The 17,552-nt window shown below is 31.9% G+C and overlaps 2 protein-coding genes across 3 annotated transcripts; one reads left to right on the forward strand and one right to left on the reverse strand.

Annotated features, from left to right (window-relative positions):
* Positions 1-334: 334 nt before the first annotated feature.
* On the reverse strand, positions 335-15,395 carry Got1 (Glutamate oxaloacetate transaminase 1). Of its 2 annotated transcripts, XM_068772927.1 has the most exons (10): positions 15,155-15,395; positions 14,485-14,592; positions 11,519-11,592; positions 8,617-8,725; positions 7,669-7,886; positions 6,855-7,005; positions 5,876-6,041; positions 4,663-4,734; positions 2,377-2,592; positions 335-433 (listed from the first exon to the last, which is right to left on the reverse strand). In XM_068772927.1, exons 1-10 carry the CDS (start codon positions 15,264-15,266, stop codon positions 412-414), a joined length of 1,248 nt encoding a protein of 415 aa, XP_068629028.1. In that variant the 5' UTR covers positions 15,267-15,395; the 3' UTR covers positions 335-411. The 2 variants fall into 2 exon arrangements, with proteins under 2 accessions (XP_068629028.1, XP_068629029.1); XM_068772928.1 differs by lacking the exon at positions 335-433 and having other exon boundaries at positions 476-2,592.
* Positions 15,396-17,097: 1,702 nt separating this feature from the next.
* NdufA3 (NADH:ubiquinone oxidoreductase subunit A3) lies at positions 17,098-17,495 on the forward strand. The gene has a single exon (XM_068772916.1). It carries the CDS (start codon positions 17,209-17,211, stop codon positions 17,434-17,436), a length of 228 nt encoding a protein of 75 aa, XP_068629017.1. The 5' UTR covers positions 17,098-17,208; the 3' UTR covers positions 17,437-17,495.
* Positions 17,496-17,552: the final 57 nt, after the last annotated feature.

The raw sequence follows: 17,552 nt of genomic DNA on the forward strand, positions 1-17,552 counted from the left end.
AGTGCTCTTTTATTGATTATGCTCAAAATTAGAATAACTGCTTTGACTATATTAAAATGTCATGTAATATTGTCAATCATACAGATTAAACCACTGTCACTATATATAGTATATAGTGACATAATAGATAGTGTATATGTAGTGTAAGTGACAACTTATAATTAAGAAAATTTATTTCTATAATACCACTGCCAAATTAGTTAACCCAACTAGTTACGATTTAGCGTTACTAACTTTGTTTGAGTTAAGGAATTCTCACAGCTGGCCAAAAGCCTTCACCCCATTGCCAAGACCCACACACATGCCTTGCCATTTATAAAATTTCATTAAAATAATACCATCACCACCATCTATGCCATAAAGACATACCATTAAACACCATTTACTTGTCCATCCACTGTCTCGTATAACTCATAATTTTGGCCTGGCATTGCTGAAAAGAGATTTATTATGATTTAATAAAATAAAACAAATGTAACATATAAGATTATATATTTCAAATCCTATACAAAATAATCTAGACATTGATAAAAACATTGTATATACTAAATGCTATGTTTCTATAGGTGTTTGTTACTTGTTTGATCTAAAGCCTTCATTAAGCTTAATACTGGTTGACTCTAATGTATGTTTCTCTTTCCAATTACTTTAAAAAAGAGCTTCGCAACCTTTTATTGTTCACAAAAGGGACTGATTTCAGAGTCTGCCACAGATAATGCTGGAAATTTCTTGTTACCATATAAAAATATCATCAATCAATTTATGGCTTAATAATTAATTATAATTGATACAAAATTATCGACAACCCTCTATAATAATAATAGGTATTTTTTATAGATTAAAGAAGTTGGTGTCCTTATACTAATAGATACAGTTATCACACTTGATTTAAAAATTGCCTTTGCTATATTTTTTTTCTTCCAACGTTAACGGATTTAAATTTGCAGGTTCGTTCATAAATTTTCTACATTTTCCCAAAATCTATAGAATTTACAGATATATAAATATCCGTTTAAGTGTAATATGTGGGTTACGAAGCACTGTTCTAAAGCATTCACTTCTAATCAGCAACCAATATACAACGGCAGTGAGTTTACAGTAAATATTAAAATTTGTATACATGTTGTTAATTATTCTTGTAAAATCATGAACAGACTTACCTAAAGTTCAAATTATACGCAGATTTATATGGAAAGAACTTTTGTAAAAAAATCATAAAAAAAAGGTTTGAATGAGAGAACCAACCACGTTTAAGTGTATATTCAAAGAAATAGTTTTTTTGGTGTTCTATTTATTAGTAGCTATTAAACTGCCTTAATCTTAACGATAAAGTAACTTCAGGTAATAAACATCTGAATATCCAATCTTTAGGCCTGAAATATCCGTACAACATTACAGGGCTGTCACAAATTTTGAAAAACAAAATTTTGTAACAATTCACTTATATGACTTGTGTTATGGCGCGAAGCATTGAAAGCTCTTCAGCCGAACACAAGAATCTTCGATTGTTTTAATGTATCTTTTGAATTATCAAAGTTAATAAGCTTTTAATAAATACTTAATATAAGATCTTAAATCATAAGATTGATTATTCATTATTACTATTGCTTTTATGCATTTTCACAGCACTTGTTCAATCTATATATGTGTTGCCATGTTATTTTATATTTTGGACCTCGGCAAAGTTTTTCACTTGAATATATAACATATATTAAATATATTATATAGCCAAAGTTGTTTCGTACCGATAAAAATAGTGATGTACATAATTTGTGAGTGAATGGTATGTTGTTTGGTGTAACTAAACTGCCCTATGGACAAATTTACAACTAAAGTTGCTAATTATCGGTAAATCTAACTAAAATATTCTTTATATAAGCATTTTTTCCTTGTGTGAAAAAAATTTAAAATAGCCGATACATAGCCGTCAGTATAAACTGAATTGACATTTCTACTTATTTAAAAAAAAACTAGAAACGTTGCGTTTTTCACAGTGGATATTTTTAAATAGAAATAAACGTAAAATGCGCGCCAAGTTTGTTTAAAAATATATATTTTTTTAAGTTAATTGATGGATATTTAAAAGCAAAAATATATGTAGTTGTGCTAAATATAATCCAACCGCACAATTATTTAAAATGAGTCATTATGGATTCTGTACAAGAACAACCTTTATATAATATCTGAATCATCTGATCATTTACATATGTCCCATAAGTAAAAAGTTGGTAACACTGAATTTAAACTTTTTAAAATCGTTAAATCTTTAGTTTGTGTGGGTTGGACCTTGTTTGCATAACTACATATATATAACTAATCAGACAGAGTACAGACAGCACAAAAGTTCCACGCAACGTGTAAAGGCAAATGTATTACTGGTCGGGGGGGAACTTGTTGACGGCGTCGTAGATGGCACGCGCGACGTATTCCACGTTGCCGGGGTTGAGGCCGCAGATGTTAATGCGTCCGGTACGCAGCAGGTAGATGTGGTACTCCTGGATGAGGTACTCACTCTGCCGCTGCGTGAGCCCAGTGTATGAGAACAATCCGATCTGCTTCACTATGTGATCCCAGTTACCAGGGGTGCCCAACCTGTTAATTTCAATTGTTAGTTTTACTGTATTTTAAAATTTTTTTCAAACTGTATTATAGGTTACTACGTGATCCCGCAAACGTTGTTTTGCAAAAAAAAAATTAAAGTTTTTAATTAACAAATGTAAGATAAGGGTTGATCGTAGAGGGGTGAAAATTTAGGTTTGTATGTATTTTTGTATGCTGTATCATAATAAAATAAAAACCAAAAAAATTGTTTAAAAAATTAAAAATAAAATTTAGGGGTGGACCACCCTTATCACTTAGGGGTATGGAAAATAGATAGTAGCCGATTCTCAGACATACTAAATACGCATGTAAAATTTGGTAAAAATCGGTCAAGCCGTTTCGGAGGAGTTCAAGTTCGAACACCGTGACACGAGAATTTTATATATAGGTTATAGGTGCAAAGGGTTTAAAATCATTAATGTATAGCGCATTTGCTCTTAATTAATGTATGGTACATCCTATCCCAAATTTTCGATAATCAATAACCCTATGATAACATAGTATGAAAAAGAGTTTTGAAATTCTAATTACGCCATATTAAAATTAATATTTTTCACTATCTGTACCGACAGACTATACTGGCAGAAGTCATTTGCCTGTCACATTAAAAAAGAAATAAATAAATGAATTTAACATATTTTAGAGTGATCACTTTAGGTGGAAAATATAAAACATGAATAAAATACACATTCATCCCTGTGAAGCTAAAGCACCCTATATATATACGTCTATATGAACAATATAATATTTTACGTTCGGCATAGGTAAGTGAGAGAGATCTAATAGTGAAATCTCTCTATATCGTGCAGAAGCATTTCAGACTATCTCGTGCTAACATCAGCCCCTTTCTGGAACGTGCTTCCAAAACACTATTGGTAGGATAATTTAAAATTTATTTCGGTATATAGAAGAGTCCGGTGAAAGTCAACGCGTATTTACAAAATTTCGACTGCAAAAAATCTCTCATTCATTTGTTATAAACAAAATCAGGTTTTTTTAATAAAATTCCACAAAACATTATTGGATTACCATATATAAAATTCAAAACGCATATTAAAAGTATAATGACGGTCAAGGTCTATTACTCAATAAACGAATATTTAAATGACATGAATGCTTTAGGAATTTATACTATAAGTGTCAAATTGTATGTGCATAAATCAGTATTATTAAACTTTTTTAAAATATGCGTTGATATAAATTTCTTCCTTTTTTCTTACAACTATAATACCTTTCAAAGCAGAGTTAGAAATAAAATATATTTAAAAAAGTACGATCAATAAGATTCCTGTTAAAAGTTCCAATGTTAAAAGAATAAATTTTATCTTTCATTTTTTTTAATGCATTTCAAGGTCTTCCTAAACCTGTTACGACGCAATGGGCCACGAACTTGCCCGTTAATTCCGAAAAATGTTAAGAAATTACATAAAAAGACTGCACATGTAATAATGTTATCCGGTGAACAAGGTATAGCCAGTACCATACAATACAATAACCAGTAAACATAGTAAATGTATAAAGGTATATACTAAATTCATAAAAAATGACGGCGCATTCTTTTTTGTTCATGGTCAAATATTATACCACACAGACCTCGATTGTAGAATGATATTCAGCTGAATATCAGACATGCTAAGTTACTACATATTTACTAGACCATTGATTATTAATTCTTTAATTCATTTTTTTTTCTTCATTTTTTCCGAGGCAAGCGCATTTCAAGTTATTTTTATGTTTTATTTAATATTGTATATATAATCATGTATTATACTGTATATATTTTAAGTATGTATGAGTAAATTTATGTTATAAATATATGCTCATACATACTATATATATACATATATATGTGTGTATGTACACGTTAAATACCATTTATCGCTCTACTGTTTCCATACTATGGTTGTCTGGAACAAATTGCCTTCTCTGATATATTTTCTAGCGTGTACAATAAAGATTATTTAAAAAATAAATTCAATGTACATATTTAATACTTTTAACGCCATCGTCAAATTTTAAGATTAAATAATCTCATAATTATAAAGTGACTTCAAAACTCACTTGATTAATTCGCCTCTCAATGCTTCTCTCATTTGAATAACTCTGGATGACATTTCCTTGATGTGATGTCTCCTGTAAACAATTATTATTTAATTACATATATAGTTTTTCACTTAGATTATTGTGAACAAGTGATCACTTTGTTACATTAGTATTACCAGAAAAACATAATTTAGTACAAACCAGAATCAAACTACCCTATAGTTAGTTGGTTCGACATTAAACAATGAAACCTTTAAAATGTCCTGATCTGAAACAAGCCCACAACAAACTTAGACCAGTTTTTCTTTTGTGATCACTTTCACAATTATCCTTATCATTTAAAAATCCTTTGAGCTGCGGTAGGATTTTTTATGTGTTTTCACTTCATATTGAACATTCAAGATACGTCACTTCTTTATGCGAGCTACTTGACACAAGACCCGCTTTGGAAATATCGAGCTTTTCGATTTTATTGTGTATTTATGTAACATAGGCTATGTGTAATATTATATAATACACGTTAATATCAACTATCCAAGTTTAATTACATCAAAGTAGACCAGATTTCAAGGAAGAGACTTTCCTTTTTCGAAACAGGTATTGGAATAGAAAAACAAATTTCGCTTTGTACGAACACCTTAGTGATATTGATTAGGAAGGAAAACTAGTCAATCTTACATAATAATGAATATCTTAAATAATATGTTGTTTAGAATTTTGTTATTAAAAACCATAAAGGATGTTAACTTTAAGAATCTAAATACATGCAGATATATATGTAGTCGATTCCTTCACAAAATTTATACATGATAAATTTCAAATATAATTCTTATTTCAAATTATGATGATGAAATTTATAACATATGCACATTACTTTCTGTGCCACGACAATTTTTGAATATTTTCTATTCAAGCAGCGTGGGTCGTATGCGACCCACAAATTAAAAATTAAAAAAAGTCGTTTAAGACGTATGCACTTACACTTTTTCAATACTGCAAAGATATAATTAGCGGAAAAAAGTTACAGATTTTAATATTCATTACGTACGCGCATACGTGATGTGAAGTTATCTGTATTCGACCCTACAATTCATTTGTTTAAAAATCCTTTGCTTTTCAATGAGTACTGCAAATGGCGTGAACGGGAAGCGGGGGTAGTATACGTGGCATGGAATGTGATAAGTACAACACAGTTTTTAAGGACAACAGTAATGTTGAATGAAGACATTACCACTCATCAAAGAGTTGTTTGTTGGAGAGAACGGTGGCGACCACGCGGGCACCGTGCGCGGGTGGGTTTGAGTACATCCCACGCACTATCCACGTCAGCTGAGACTTAGAGGGCGCCACGTATTTCGCGTCGGACATCACCACAGCCAGGTTACCGACTCGTTCATCTGTAAACCATTAGTTCAAAATTAATATCATTTTTTACTATAGTCAAAACCTTTGATAACTTAAATTTTACTCTACTAGAACAACAGAGATAAAAAATATAAAATAAACATATTGTGTTTCGGGGTAGTGCCCATAAATATAAATTTTTGAAAATAAATAAAAGCCATTTTTATTGTGTGTTTTTGTGGTCAAAATTTGATTCTATTTTAAATCGATACCTATATACTTGTTAGAACAGAAGTGTTCTAATACGGCGGGATAATGAAAGCCATAAAATGATTGCCGCGTTTTTCGCTAGATGGCTATAGTGAGCCGTACATTTGAATTTAGTCATCTTACATTGCAACGTAAAATCAGTTAAAAACATTTTTTTTATTATAAATACTTCAAAGAAAAGAATTATATAAAAAGGCATGTATTTAAAAATTAAGAAGCAGTATTTTACACTAATTGGAGGCAATTATAGTTATTATTCTGCACTAAAAATGTTATTAACTGCTGGATGTTGCTGCTTCTCAGTGTTTGTGGTGAAAGAGCGCCGAGGGCGCTTAGCATAAATCTTTACATCGGGAGCTTCGACTCAATATTTATCTATTTATATATAAGATATCCACATATGTACTGACACATCACGCTATATCTGTAACCATAAGGCTTAGAAACTTGACGTTTGGAAGGGATAGTCGTATGAACAGACGTAGAGCATTCATTAAGCATAAGACAGCTTGCATTACATATTTACCCAAGGTTCCAGGAGGGTAACTGCTGAGCTCTAAACCCTGGATAAAGTGACAGGAGTGAAACCAACTTACTGTACAATCCAAAGTTCTTCGCGTAGGACTGCGCGCACACAAGTTCGAAGCCACGTTTGACAAAGTACCGCACCGCCCACGCATCGCGGTCCAGGTCACCCGACGCAAACCCTTGGTACGCGCTGTCGAAGAACGGGAACAGCTTGCGTTCCTAGTAATTGTAATTACAATTTTTTAATAGTTATTCGTAAAATTGTTGTAATTGTGAACAATCAGTTGTAAGTTAGCTGTTGCAAAAAAAATAGGTGTCTTTTATATAGTTTAAAATTTAACTACAAATTGTATTATAAATACAGAACAGTATAAAAATAATTTAATTTTCATTGCAAATAGTAATAGTGTCTGATATTTCATTTGATAAATTTATTTTAATATCCTCATTAATATAGTTTATATATGATTATCCATTATATCATGAGATCTAACTTGAGAAAGTCGCAGAAAGTGTAACGCGTTGGGACTACGAGGTCGGGGAGGGTTAAAAAAAAAAGGGAAAATTCAGCTGATTTAATTTGTGAATCGCAGTTTAACAATGCAAACACATTATCACAATAAAAACTAAATAAAATCCAATATAAATACTGCTTTTTTAACAGAATAACAATCTACACACATGTTGAACGATGTCACCGCGACAGTAACGCCCTCCTTTATAAGCCATGTCCTCATTACTCCTTTTTTGAAATTAATGTACGTTTATAACAAGCACTTTATATAGTACCTTCGCTTAGCCAAGTAATTATTACGATTGCCAACACTGCGAACATTACTTAATGAATTAAACATATGGCAGCTTCGAGATTATCTAGCTTACCTCCATAACATCGGCAATCTTCTCCCATTGTTCCTGAGTGGGGTCGATACCGGTAGGGTTGTGTGCACACGCGTGCAAGAGTATCACAGAGTTCTCCGGGGCACCCTTGAGGTCCTCGATGAGGCCGTCAAAGTCGATGGCGCGCGCCTTGGCGTCCCAGTAGCGGTACGTGCGCGGTTTCGTAAAGCCGGAATTCATGAACACGAGGTGGTGGTTCTCTGCGAATCAATTGTTTTTATGACAAATACAACTGCATTCTAAAATCAGCAAGCAAATGATTTTATAGTCTCGTTTCTAAATTTTTTTTCTACTATATCTTCCAATTTCAAAATTCGAAATTATTGAATGTACATAACAGAATTTAAACCTCATTGAAATGTGAGTGCTTGCTATGACTCGTAATTATTACTGTCTGTTCGGCAAAATGCGCTGGATTATTGATTCCTGTTTGGTAATGTTATTGTTTTGTTTTATTATTGTTTAACTTTGATTCATTAGATGTTCTTAGTGAGATAGTTATAAGGTAAAAATTGTAACTAATTTTATATTTCTAACTTTGTAATTTCTTACTGCATTTTGTTACTGTTTATCTACAATAAAGTAAAATAAACATTTTTAAAAAAATTACAGTGTTACCATATTAATTTACACAAATTCTCTTTTTATTTTTGAATATTATTCCTGAAAACCGCAAAAATACACGTCTCACCGCAAACCTTTCTATTATTTTCAACATTTCGCGATTCATTTCTGTTCATAAAAGTAAATTGGAAAAAGTATTTGGTACAATGGATAAAATGGATGCAATTGATATAAAATTACGTGTATAATGTTTATATGAAATATTTATAAGTGTGTGACTGTTCGTTTGCGTGTATATATCATAACTGTGTACTAACTACAGTATGTTATATTCTTCAGGATAAAATAAATATCTAAGCGACTTACCCCAGGTAGGGTTGGAGTAGTAGAATGTGGTATACTTGAGGTGCTTATTGAGGAACTCCGCGCCGACACGAAGACCACCCGTGCCGGATAGTGTTTGGACTCCGAACGCCTGAATTTGCACATAATCATATTAAAATTTTGTTTCTGAAATAGTATACAGTCGTTGCTAAAACCGTTATCTGCTATGAGCATACGATAGTATATGAACTTCTTCTTCTTCCTTCCCTTTACCCTTTATTTGGGGTCGGGTCTCCTTATAAATTTGCGCCAGGCCACTCTATCCTGGGTTGTCCCTGCATCAAGTTGAAGGGTTTCCAGTTCCTTTATGATATTAGACCACCACGTAGCTTTTGGACGCCCTCTCCCTCTTGGGAATTCTGAGAGGCTTAAGGCAGTTTTTACCACGTGGTCATCTGGTTTTCGTTGAATGTGGCCATACCATCGTAATCTTTTTTCCTGTAATTTGCTGGGGATCGGAGCTACCTTAAACGAACCTCTGATATATTCTTTCCGTATTTTGTCCATTCTAGTGACGCGTTGTCCCTTCTTATACGATAGTATATGAACGTTTCTATAGAGAAAAATGTATCTGCAGTTTATTTATTTTAAAGTTGACTTTTCTATGTACAAATATTTACGTCTAAATGGTCTGTAATCACCATTTTCATGATCATGATATAGACTACCGCATAGATTCATAGATTTCCAATAGGACAGTCTCCAGGCGACTTTAATGCTAAAGAATAATTTATACGAGAAATTATACAAATATATAAAAGATTTTTTCCTGAATATTTTATTATCTAAAATTTAGATGCATAATTATTATGATTATTATTTATAATCATTTCGCTAAACTGAACAGATAATGAACAGGCAGGTAGTTGACGTTAAAATATAAATGTTTTAAGTATTTAGTTATAATGCGTAGTCAAAATTTTTTTATTACACTCATTATACGCAGAAAAAAAACGTTTTAATTTATCTTGGACTCTTCAGGACACGTTTGGTACGCTCGTAATTTTAAGACTTTGAACAAATAAAAAACAATTTTTTTAAATACTTTGTATGTAGCAATATATTTGAGCTAGTTATTTAGCACTCGATTCATAATTTAAGTGCATTGTACATTAAATATATCGTAATTAAGTTATTATTGTGTACGATACCCTTATGTAATATATATCTCGTTTGACATAATGGTAAACATGACGTCAATATAATATGCTGAGATAAATAATTCAAATTTTAAAACATTGATAATTTATCGAATTGTATCACGTAACATGTTACAAACAAATGGGTTATGTATAAATCGCGAGTTTCATCTAAAATCCAGAGTTCCTTATATTTATATTTACGCGTTGCTACGTGTACGGTTATAATCTCCCCAAACTTATGCCCTGTCCAAAGTCTTGCCCTGGTGGAGGGTCTTGGTAACAGTGACCTGATTATCCACGGTGAAGCTATTAAGAGACATCTACATAGTTGTCCCAAGTTGTAGGGATGATCCGTGGCAGCCGCTTTGAGTAGTCTCAATGGCACTCTAGAGGCGAACAAGAAAGCTTTACGACATGGATGCACAGACCGCGGCCCGCGGGCCCCATGCAGCCCGCCGATCGAATACTGGTGGCCCGCCGACAGCAAAAATAATACTCTCGTACATTTGAAAAATATTGAATTCTATTCCAGAATAAAACCAAAAAAATTAATTAATTAATTACCCATACTTCTGGCGGACGGCCTGCAATCAATTCATGATTTGCCCAAGTGGCCCCTAGTCTTAATAAGTCTGTGCAATCATGCTTTACGAAGTCGTAGTCACGAAGGGAGAGGAATGTCGATATTTCAATACGCAGCTCTCTACTACAAAACGGGGTTTACTATGGATGGTAAGGCTGTGAGAGAAATCTTTGTCCATGGCCTAAAAATGGTTAATGGCGAGTCTAGATCGTCCGAAGGATACTGAGAAAGTTCATGGTCCCCATTGTGACATAGGTAGAGAAGCCGAGAACTAAGGGAAGAAAGAAAAGGGGGAATATTTTTCCCCCCCCGAAACGGGATGGTGTCGATGGCGGATGACGCTAGCGGAACTGAGAGTGTGTGTAAACTTTCTCGGAACCCCGCCATATATCACTGATGGAGGAACATCCAGGTTTTAATTATTACTAGTCCAAAATAACCTGTCTTTGCTTTAAAAATTTCGGGAATTATAAGGTATTTTCATCAAGTAAAACGAAATGAATTAAATTAAAAAGGAACACGTATCTTGAAGTTATCGTATATTTATGAAATTAGATAAAAACATTGCACAATACATTTCATTTAACATCGAACTTACATCATTTAATTGAACATGACTGAAAGGGCAATCGAGTAATATTATGAAACAGATTAGATATTAGTTTATTGTGTTCAGTTTAAATTATAATTCGGGCATAATCAAACTCTATCAATATGAAACAAGTGATAACAGAAATCTATCAAGTATATTGTGAAAGTGACAACAAAAAAAACTATCTGTGCTTGTGGGCTCTAGGCTCTTTTCAGGGCGCCAAACCAATCACACGCGTCACCTGTGTGAGGCGCAGGAAGATGTGTGCGACAGAGAAAGATGCGCAGTAATTAATGCAATCGGTTATTGTCGCTAAACCTAGGTGAATAGCATGAATAAGTGCTTTCTTTACAAGCCAAAATTCTCCACCAAAGATCTACGACTTGCTGGGCTATGTCTTCACCTTGAGTATATCTTTACAAGTTAATATATAATATTTCGTTCTTTCACTAAACATAGCACCTACATGACATTGGTCTTTGTAGACCAGTGCTAACAAACGACGTCACTTGTCAACTGGCATAAGTCTCGTGAACCAGTGAAGTTAAATTTAAAAAAAAAACTTACCCGCCCTTCTGCAATCACAGGGTTGTCTTCTCCAAGCAGCATTGACACCGACGCAGCCGAAAACTGCTCCAGCCCTAATTAAAAAAAAATAATTAACTCAAAAAAAGACAAAATATTCTTACATGGCATGTAATAACATCGTTAGTTTGCTTCATTGTTAACGTCTTGTTGCACAGTTAACACATTCCATTGAATTTTTTGAAGATTTTCCATTTAGACGTATGCTTTACACTTTTTCAATACTGCAAAGCTATGATTATCGGGAGAAACGTGATGTGAAGTTATCTATATTCGACCCTGTAATTAATTTATTTAAGAATTCTTTGTTTTTCAATGAGAACTTCATACATTTAAACCTTAACAGACAATATTGGGTTCAAAGTATGTACAAAGTGAGTAACTGTCATTTTTAAGTTTATGAACCTAAAATAAAAATGAAAAAAATTTGCTATAACAAGTTTTTTTATACACCTGGTTTTGGACGGGACTTTTTTAATATGTTGATTATATCTTCTTATTTTATAATGGTTATCACAGTTATTTTCAGCAAGATTTTAAATTTATAACATTATTCCAAGTTTTTTTATCACAAGTTACAGACGACCTTGTAAAGGACGTCGTAACACGCAGGATGCAGGCCGCTTTAAATCGTTCCTGATATAAATCTATGGCGAAGGCCTATGTCCTGTGGACGTCTTACGACTATAATGATAATGACGTTGGATTAAGATTGGATAAGTAATTTATTATGACTAGATCCATTTTATATAAAATAAAAATATATATATTACATTGTTTAATCTTTTGAGGTTAGGTTCCCAAATGCATGTTGGCGTTGAATTATGGGAAACCCATTACACTCACAAAATTTCTTATGTAACATGGAGATAAGCTTATGTCAACAGAAAGTTGTTGCTATAAAATATGCTCTAAAACAATAACCTATAAGGTACAAAATCCATTGTTTCTCTAATACAGCAGTTATGGACAATTAAAAACTTACCATGGTATGATTGTGATAACCTATCACTTATTATAGAGATAAGATTTGAGATAGCAGATGAAGTATTGTTAGCCAGCAATATTTGCGTAACACTTTAAAACAATATCGTACTAATCGACTAATCGTAACTAGTAACTAAATCTCCATAAAATTAGTAGCTCTATTGTGGGCGACCACAATTTAATGTCTGCATTCTTCCAATCTTAATATATGGAAGTCAAATGTAGGCCCTAATAGAAAATACAAGTAATACAATTGCAGCATATAAGATATGCAATGGAAAGAAGCATGGTAAAAGTTAATATAACAGTCAATAAATATAAGGAGAAAAATTATTAGGAAAAGACCAAGGTGCCGAATGTAACATAAAAAAGCTTAAATAGAAGTAGGCAGGTCATGATAAGAGGAAAGGACAAGTGGAGCAAATTAGCAACACAATGGTATCAAAGGAAAAGAAGAAGAGAAAGACAACACAAAATATGAGATGATGATATAAGATGGGTTGCAGGCATAACAAATAGTAAAGTAGCCAGCAAGAGATCTGAGTAGAATAAGTTGTAAGAGGCCTTTGCCAACTGGCAAATAGACTTATAAAAAGATATCTTTTAAATATCAAATAAAGGGATAATTTTATTTAATTATGTTGACATGGAAATATGTATACTTAAAAATGTAAATCTGAGTGTCCTAATAAATGGCTTATTTTGTTATTATTATATTAAGTGTGGTTCTATAATATACTCTTTTATAATGTCTATGATTTAAAAAGTTTAGCAAATAGTTATATAAAATCTTTAATAATTATTTATTCATTAACTCTTAGTAACCCTTATGACATTCTTATTATATTCTTAGTAACCCATATTACAGAGAAATGGGCTTTTATATGCTAAAGTCTGAATTGCACTAACCACTATTAATGATATAGTGAAAATGACCCAAAAAAAAAACTGTCAGTTTGTTGTGGGTTTTCAGATCAGGTGTCTCATCGAACTCTCATAGCTTGTACAATACAATCATAGGGGATTTTAATATAATTCTATTTACTATCAAATTGTGCTCCTCTGACATTCTTCTAATGACACAAGTGATCATTACTGAGTGGATTCACTCATGTATATTATTGCCCATAACAGGCACATCCTGTCAACACTTAATACTTAGCTGTTACATGAGATAATTACCAAGAATGTGCCATTTGTTAAAAAAAATGTCACATGAATTAATAATATTACAGAGACCAGATAGTAATGTTGTTTCTGTTGACATATTTTACAGAAAAACCTATTAATCTTTACCACTCTGGTATTGAACATTTGTATACTATCTGATACTGCAGATTGCTGTCTATAATTGAGCCATGTAGACTTGACAGTCATCTGGTTATGATGCTGCATGTAGTTAATGCTAGGACTCTCTAAAGCTAACTTGTTTATAATAAACTTAATGATGCCTTAACTAATGACAATGTAACTTATTATTCCCTCATCTTTCTCTAGGTTAGCCAACTTAGATTTGCTTGACTGGTTCACCTAGAGCACGCAACTAACAGACTAAGTATAACTATAAATAAATAATGTATGGTTATAAAATTACATTGATAAACATGGCGACAGATAAAATTAACTTTTTGGCAAGTGCAAGTTTGGCAATTATCCAAATTGTTGTTCTCTGTTCCTCTATTTTAGTTTTGCATGTTTACAAAAAACTACCCTACCGATGTATAAATATAATGTATGTCTCTATCTACAGTCAACCAAGCCTAATGGTCCTACAATATCATTAATGAAACTTAAAATTTGACCAAAGAACTCATAATTTAATAAGCAAATTATGTTTTAGACTTAGTTTTTTACCAATTCAAAGAATTGGAAATGATCTTAATACCATATATTGTTCAACAGCAAAATAATAAAATAAAATTCCACACTTTATGTCAAAAGGTTTGATGAAAATAACTCACCAAGAACTGGTAGGTATTCGTGGAGCAGAGACTCATCCCCTGCCATCTGTTTTTCAGTTTTTCGAACTACTGGCAAAACCCATGGTTTTCCATTTTCATCTCTATATGCTAAAAAAATTCAAAATAAGGTCTATAAAATATGTTAGTTAAAATATTTTCAAAAAAAAATACCTGATAAGTAAACTTTAAGAGAAATTTATGTATATTTGACCAAATAATTGTCATATTGTGATTAAGCAAAGGCTTTTTCATGTTTCCAACACTAGAACATAAGATTAGTAATAACACATCACACTCTTATATATTAGTAATAAATGCTTCAAAATTTGAAATGAATTCATAGTGTAATTATTATGTAGTATTAATTATGTTGTAACTTTTGACATTGTGACCTTCTTGGTCAATTAATAAATTAAGTTAATAAAGTTAAAATTAAATTAGTTGGTTAATTAAGTTATTTTTAATAAATAAAAATACATTATATACGGACTAAAGTAAATTAATATTTTTATATATTATTTTATCACAAATGACGTTTAAGTGAAATAATCAGCCGGTTACATAATAATAAGCCCGTTTAATATAAACGTATATGAACAATATTTAAAAAAATATCATTAGAAACTATAAATAAGAATAAAATTAACCTTAGAATAAATTTCGAACTCACCCCCAATAGTTAGATTAACTTTACTTTTAAAGGTGTCATCAATAAAAAGTTTATTAAGCTGGAAAACTTCAATCGGTGGGCCCTGCTCGACATTTTCGAAACGCGAACTCATTTTATATTTTGATTAAAATAAGACCAAAGCACGGTAAAACCGCTTAATCAACACTAATAAATTGTCAGAAAAGCCGACTTATTTTGTTTGAATATTATCGTGTGACCTTCAATGTGTCAACCAAAGTCATTCGCGACATACATAAATATGATTGCTGTTATTCAATGTTGCAAGTATTTAATATAAATATAAGTGTGAAAATTATTTCACACTTATATTTATATTAAATACTTGCAACTTATTAAAGTCAAATCATAACAAAAAATTAGCTTAATAATTTTGTGTAAATTCGAAAATGCAAAATCTGCTCATTGCATGACTGAACACAGTTCGTCGAGTCAATTAGTCAATGACAAAAATAATACTCATTGTTTTCACGTTAAGATTCATGACTTTTTGAATCTGACATAATGTTTTAAGCATCACATTACAATAAAATCAGTCCAGTAATTCAAATTGTAAGGTAAAAAGACCGATGTAAAAACAAAAGAACACGTCCACACCGTGCACATAATAGGTTAATGTAAACAGATCCTACGCTCGTTATCACTTACTTGTCCTAATTAAAAATTAATATTATTATTATTACTGTGTAAATTCTTCATACGTACGATCTATTAGTCTAATGATAGTATTTGTAGAATGGTACAGCTAATTGTCTAAGCTATCTATATCTATTTAACTTAATTTGATAAAACCCTTTTTTATATAAAATTGACTTTGTATTTTATTTACAGCTTCTCTATGTTATTATTTATATATGAGCGTATATATATCATTTCTAACTTTGCTATTTATATATAATGATCCGCCCGCGACCAGCGCCATAAATTCAGCTAGAAAATCTTGTGCTACCGTTCTTGGCCACTACGTATGTCATTACCTGCTCTATAAAAGGGAGAAGGGGCACAAGCGCATATTATTAATGCGATTTTATACGTTTACCTCACACGGTAGGAATATTAAGTATAATATAATTTATGATATAAATATTGATAGAGATCTAATCGATAGTATTATAATATCGATTATATCTCATTTCTCAAAATCCTTTTGCCAAAAAATTATTATAAAAATGAAGTGATAGTTGTTTTTAATATACAATATACCTGATACTACCACACGTTTTATTGTGATGAGTAACTAAAACGTCCATAAAGTACATGAAGTAACAGGCTTTCAATTAAGTGCACATTAACTAAGATCCTTAAACGTAGCACAAAGAATACAAATAATCAAAAACTTGTTACAATTTATTCGCAAAACAAAACATTTATACGTTTTACAGTATTTATTAGTTACCTATATTTTGTATACACAGGATTTTTAAACCGACAAATTTTTGGGTCATCAGGTCTTGCAATCATATATACGGACTTGTACTCCTTATTATCTCCATCTCTTTGGTTATAATTATGAACTCCAACTATACCAAGAATGATGCCAACAATACCTAAACAGCTTGAACTCATAATCTCTGGAATTTCCCACCAACCCCTTTTGAAAAGACCAGATAGAGTATTGGCAAACTTAATTTGATGACCTATTTCTTTAGGCATCGGCATATTAGCTGTTTTAAACTAATAACACGATCGAGACACTGCCACGATATTGTGACAAATTTCTGATTATAACATATTTCTTTTATTTTTAACGTGACATGTACCATTTTTTAAACTAAGTAGCCTATAATATTGTGTGGAATTAAAAGAAAACAGTAGTAGAACCTCATTTGTTTGCAAATTTAAAATATTCAGTTATATAAATAAAGTATTTTTAATTTTTCGGTTGGCGAATTTTTTGTAGTCAAGGCAGGCAGTCAGCTGTCACTAAAATAGACTTAAAATCACAATCGACAATTCGTACAACTTACCTTTTAAACTACGAAATCAATCGTTGTATAGGACGTTAACAAAAGTATCTTAAACGTCTAACTCTACAAATGGCTGCTCCAGCCACACGAAGAACACTCGGCCAACTTCTTCAACAAGGTTGGAATGAGATTCCAGAAGTAATCGGCTCCACAGGTCTGGCCGTCGTTGGTATTGTTTTGGGCATAGTTGGGGTTAGAAATTATATAGCTAGGGATGGTGATAATAAGAGATACAAACAGGTTTATGTAATTATGAGGCCTGACGACCCGAGAGTAGCCAAGATACGAAAGGATTAATATTAAATTATACCTTCTAAAACTAATAGCAATTATGTAATAAAGTTGATTGTGCAGTTGTTAGTGGTTTATTTATTTATGACCCAATTTCCTAAAGGTAAGTTTAATTGTGAATA

This window comes from Battus philenor, unplaced genomic scaffold (assembly GCF_028537555.1).
Source record: "Battus philenor isolate CCGP_79_NKW_IND1 unplaced genomic scaffold, ilBatPhil1.0.hap1 SCAF_5, whole genome shotgun sequence".
Lineage (NCBI taxonomy): Eukaryota > Metazoa > Arthropoda > Insecta > Lepidoptera > Papilionidae > Battus > Battus philenor.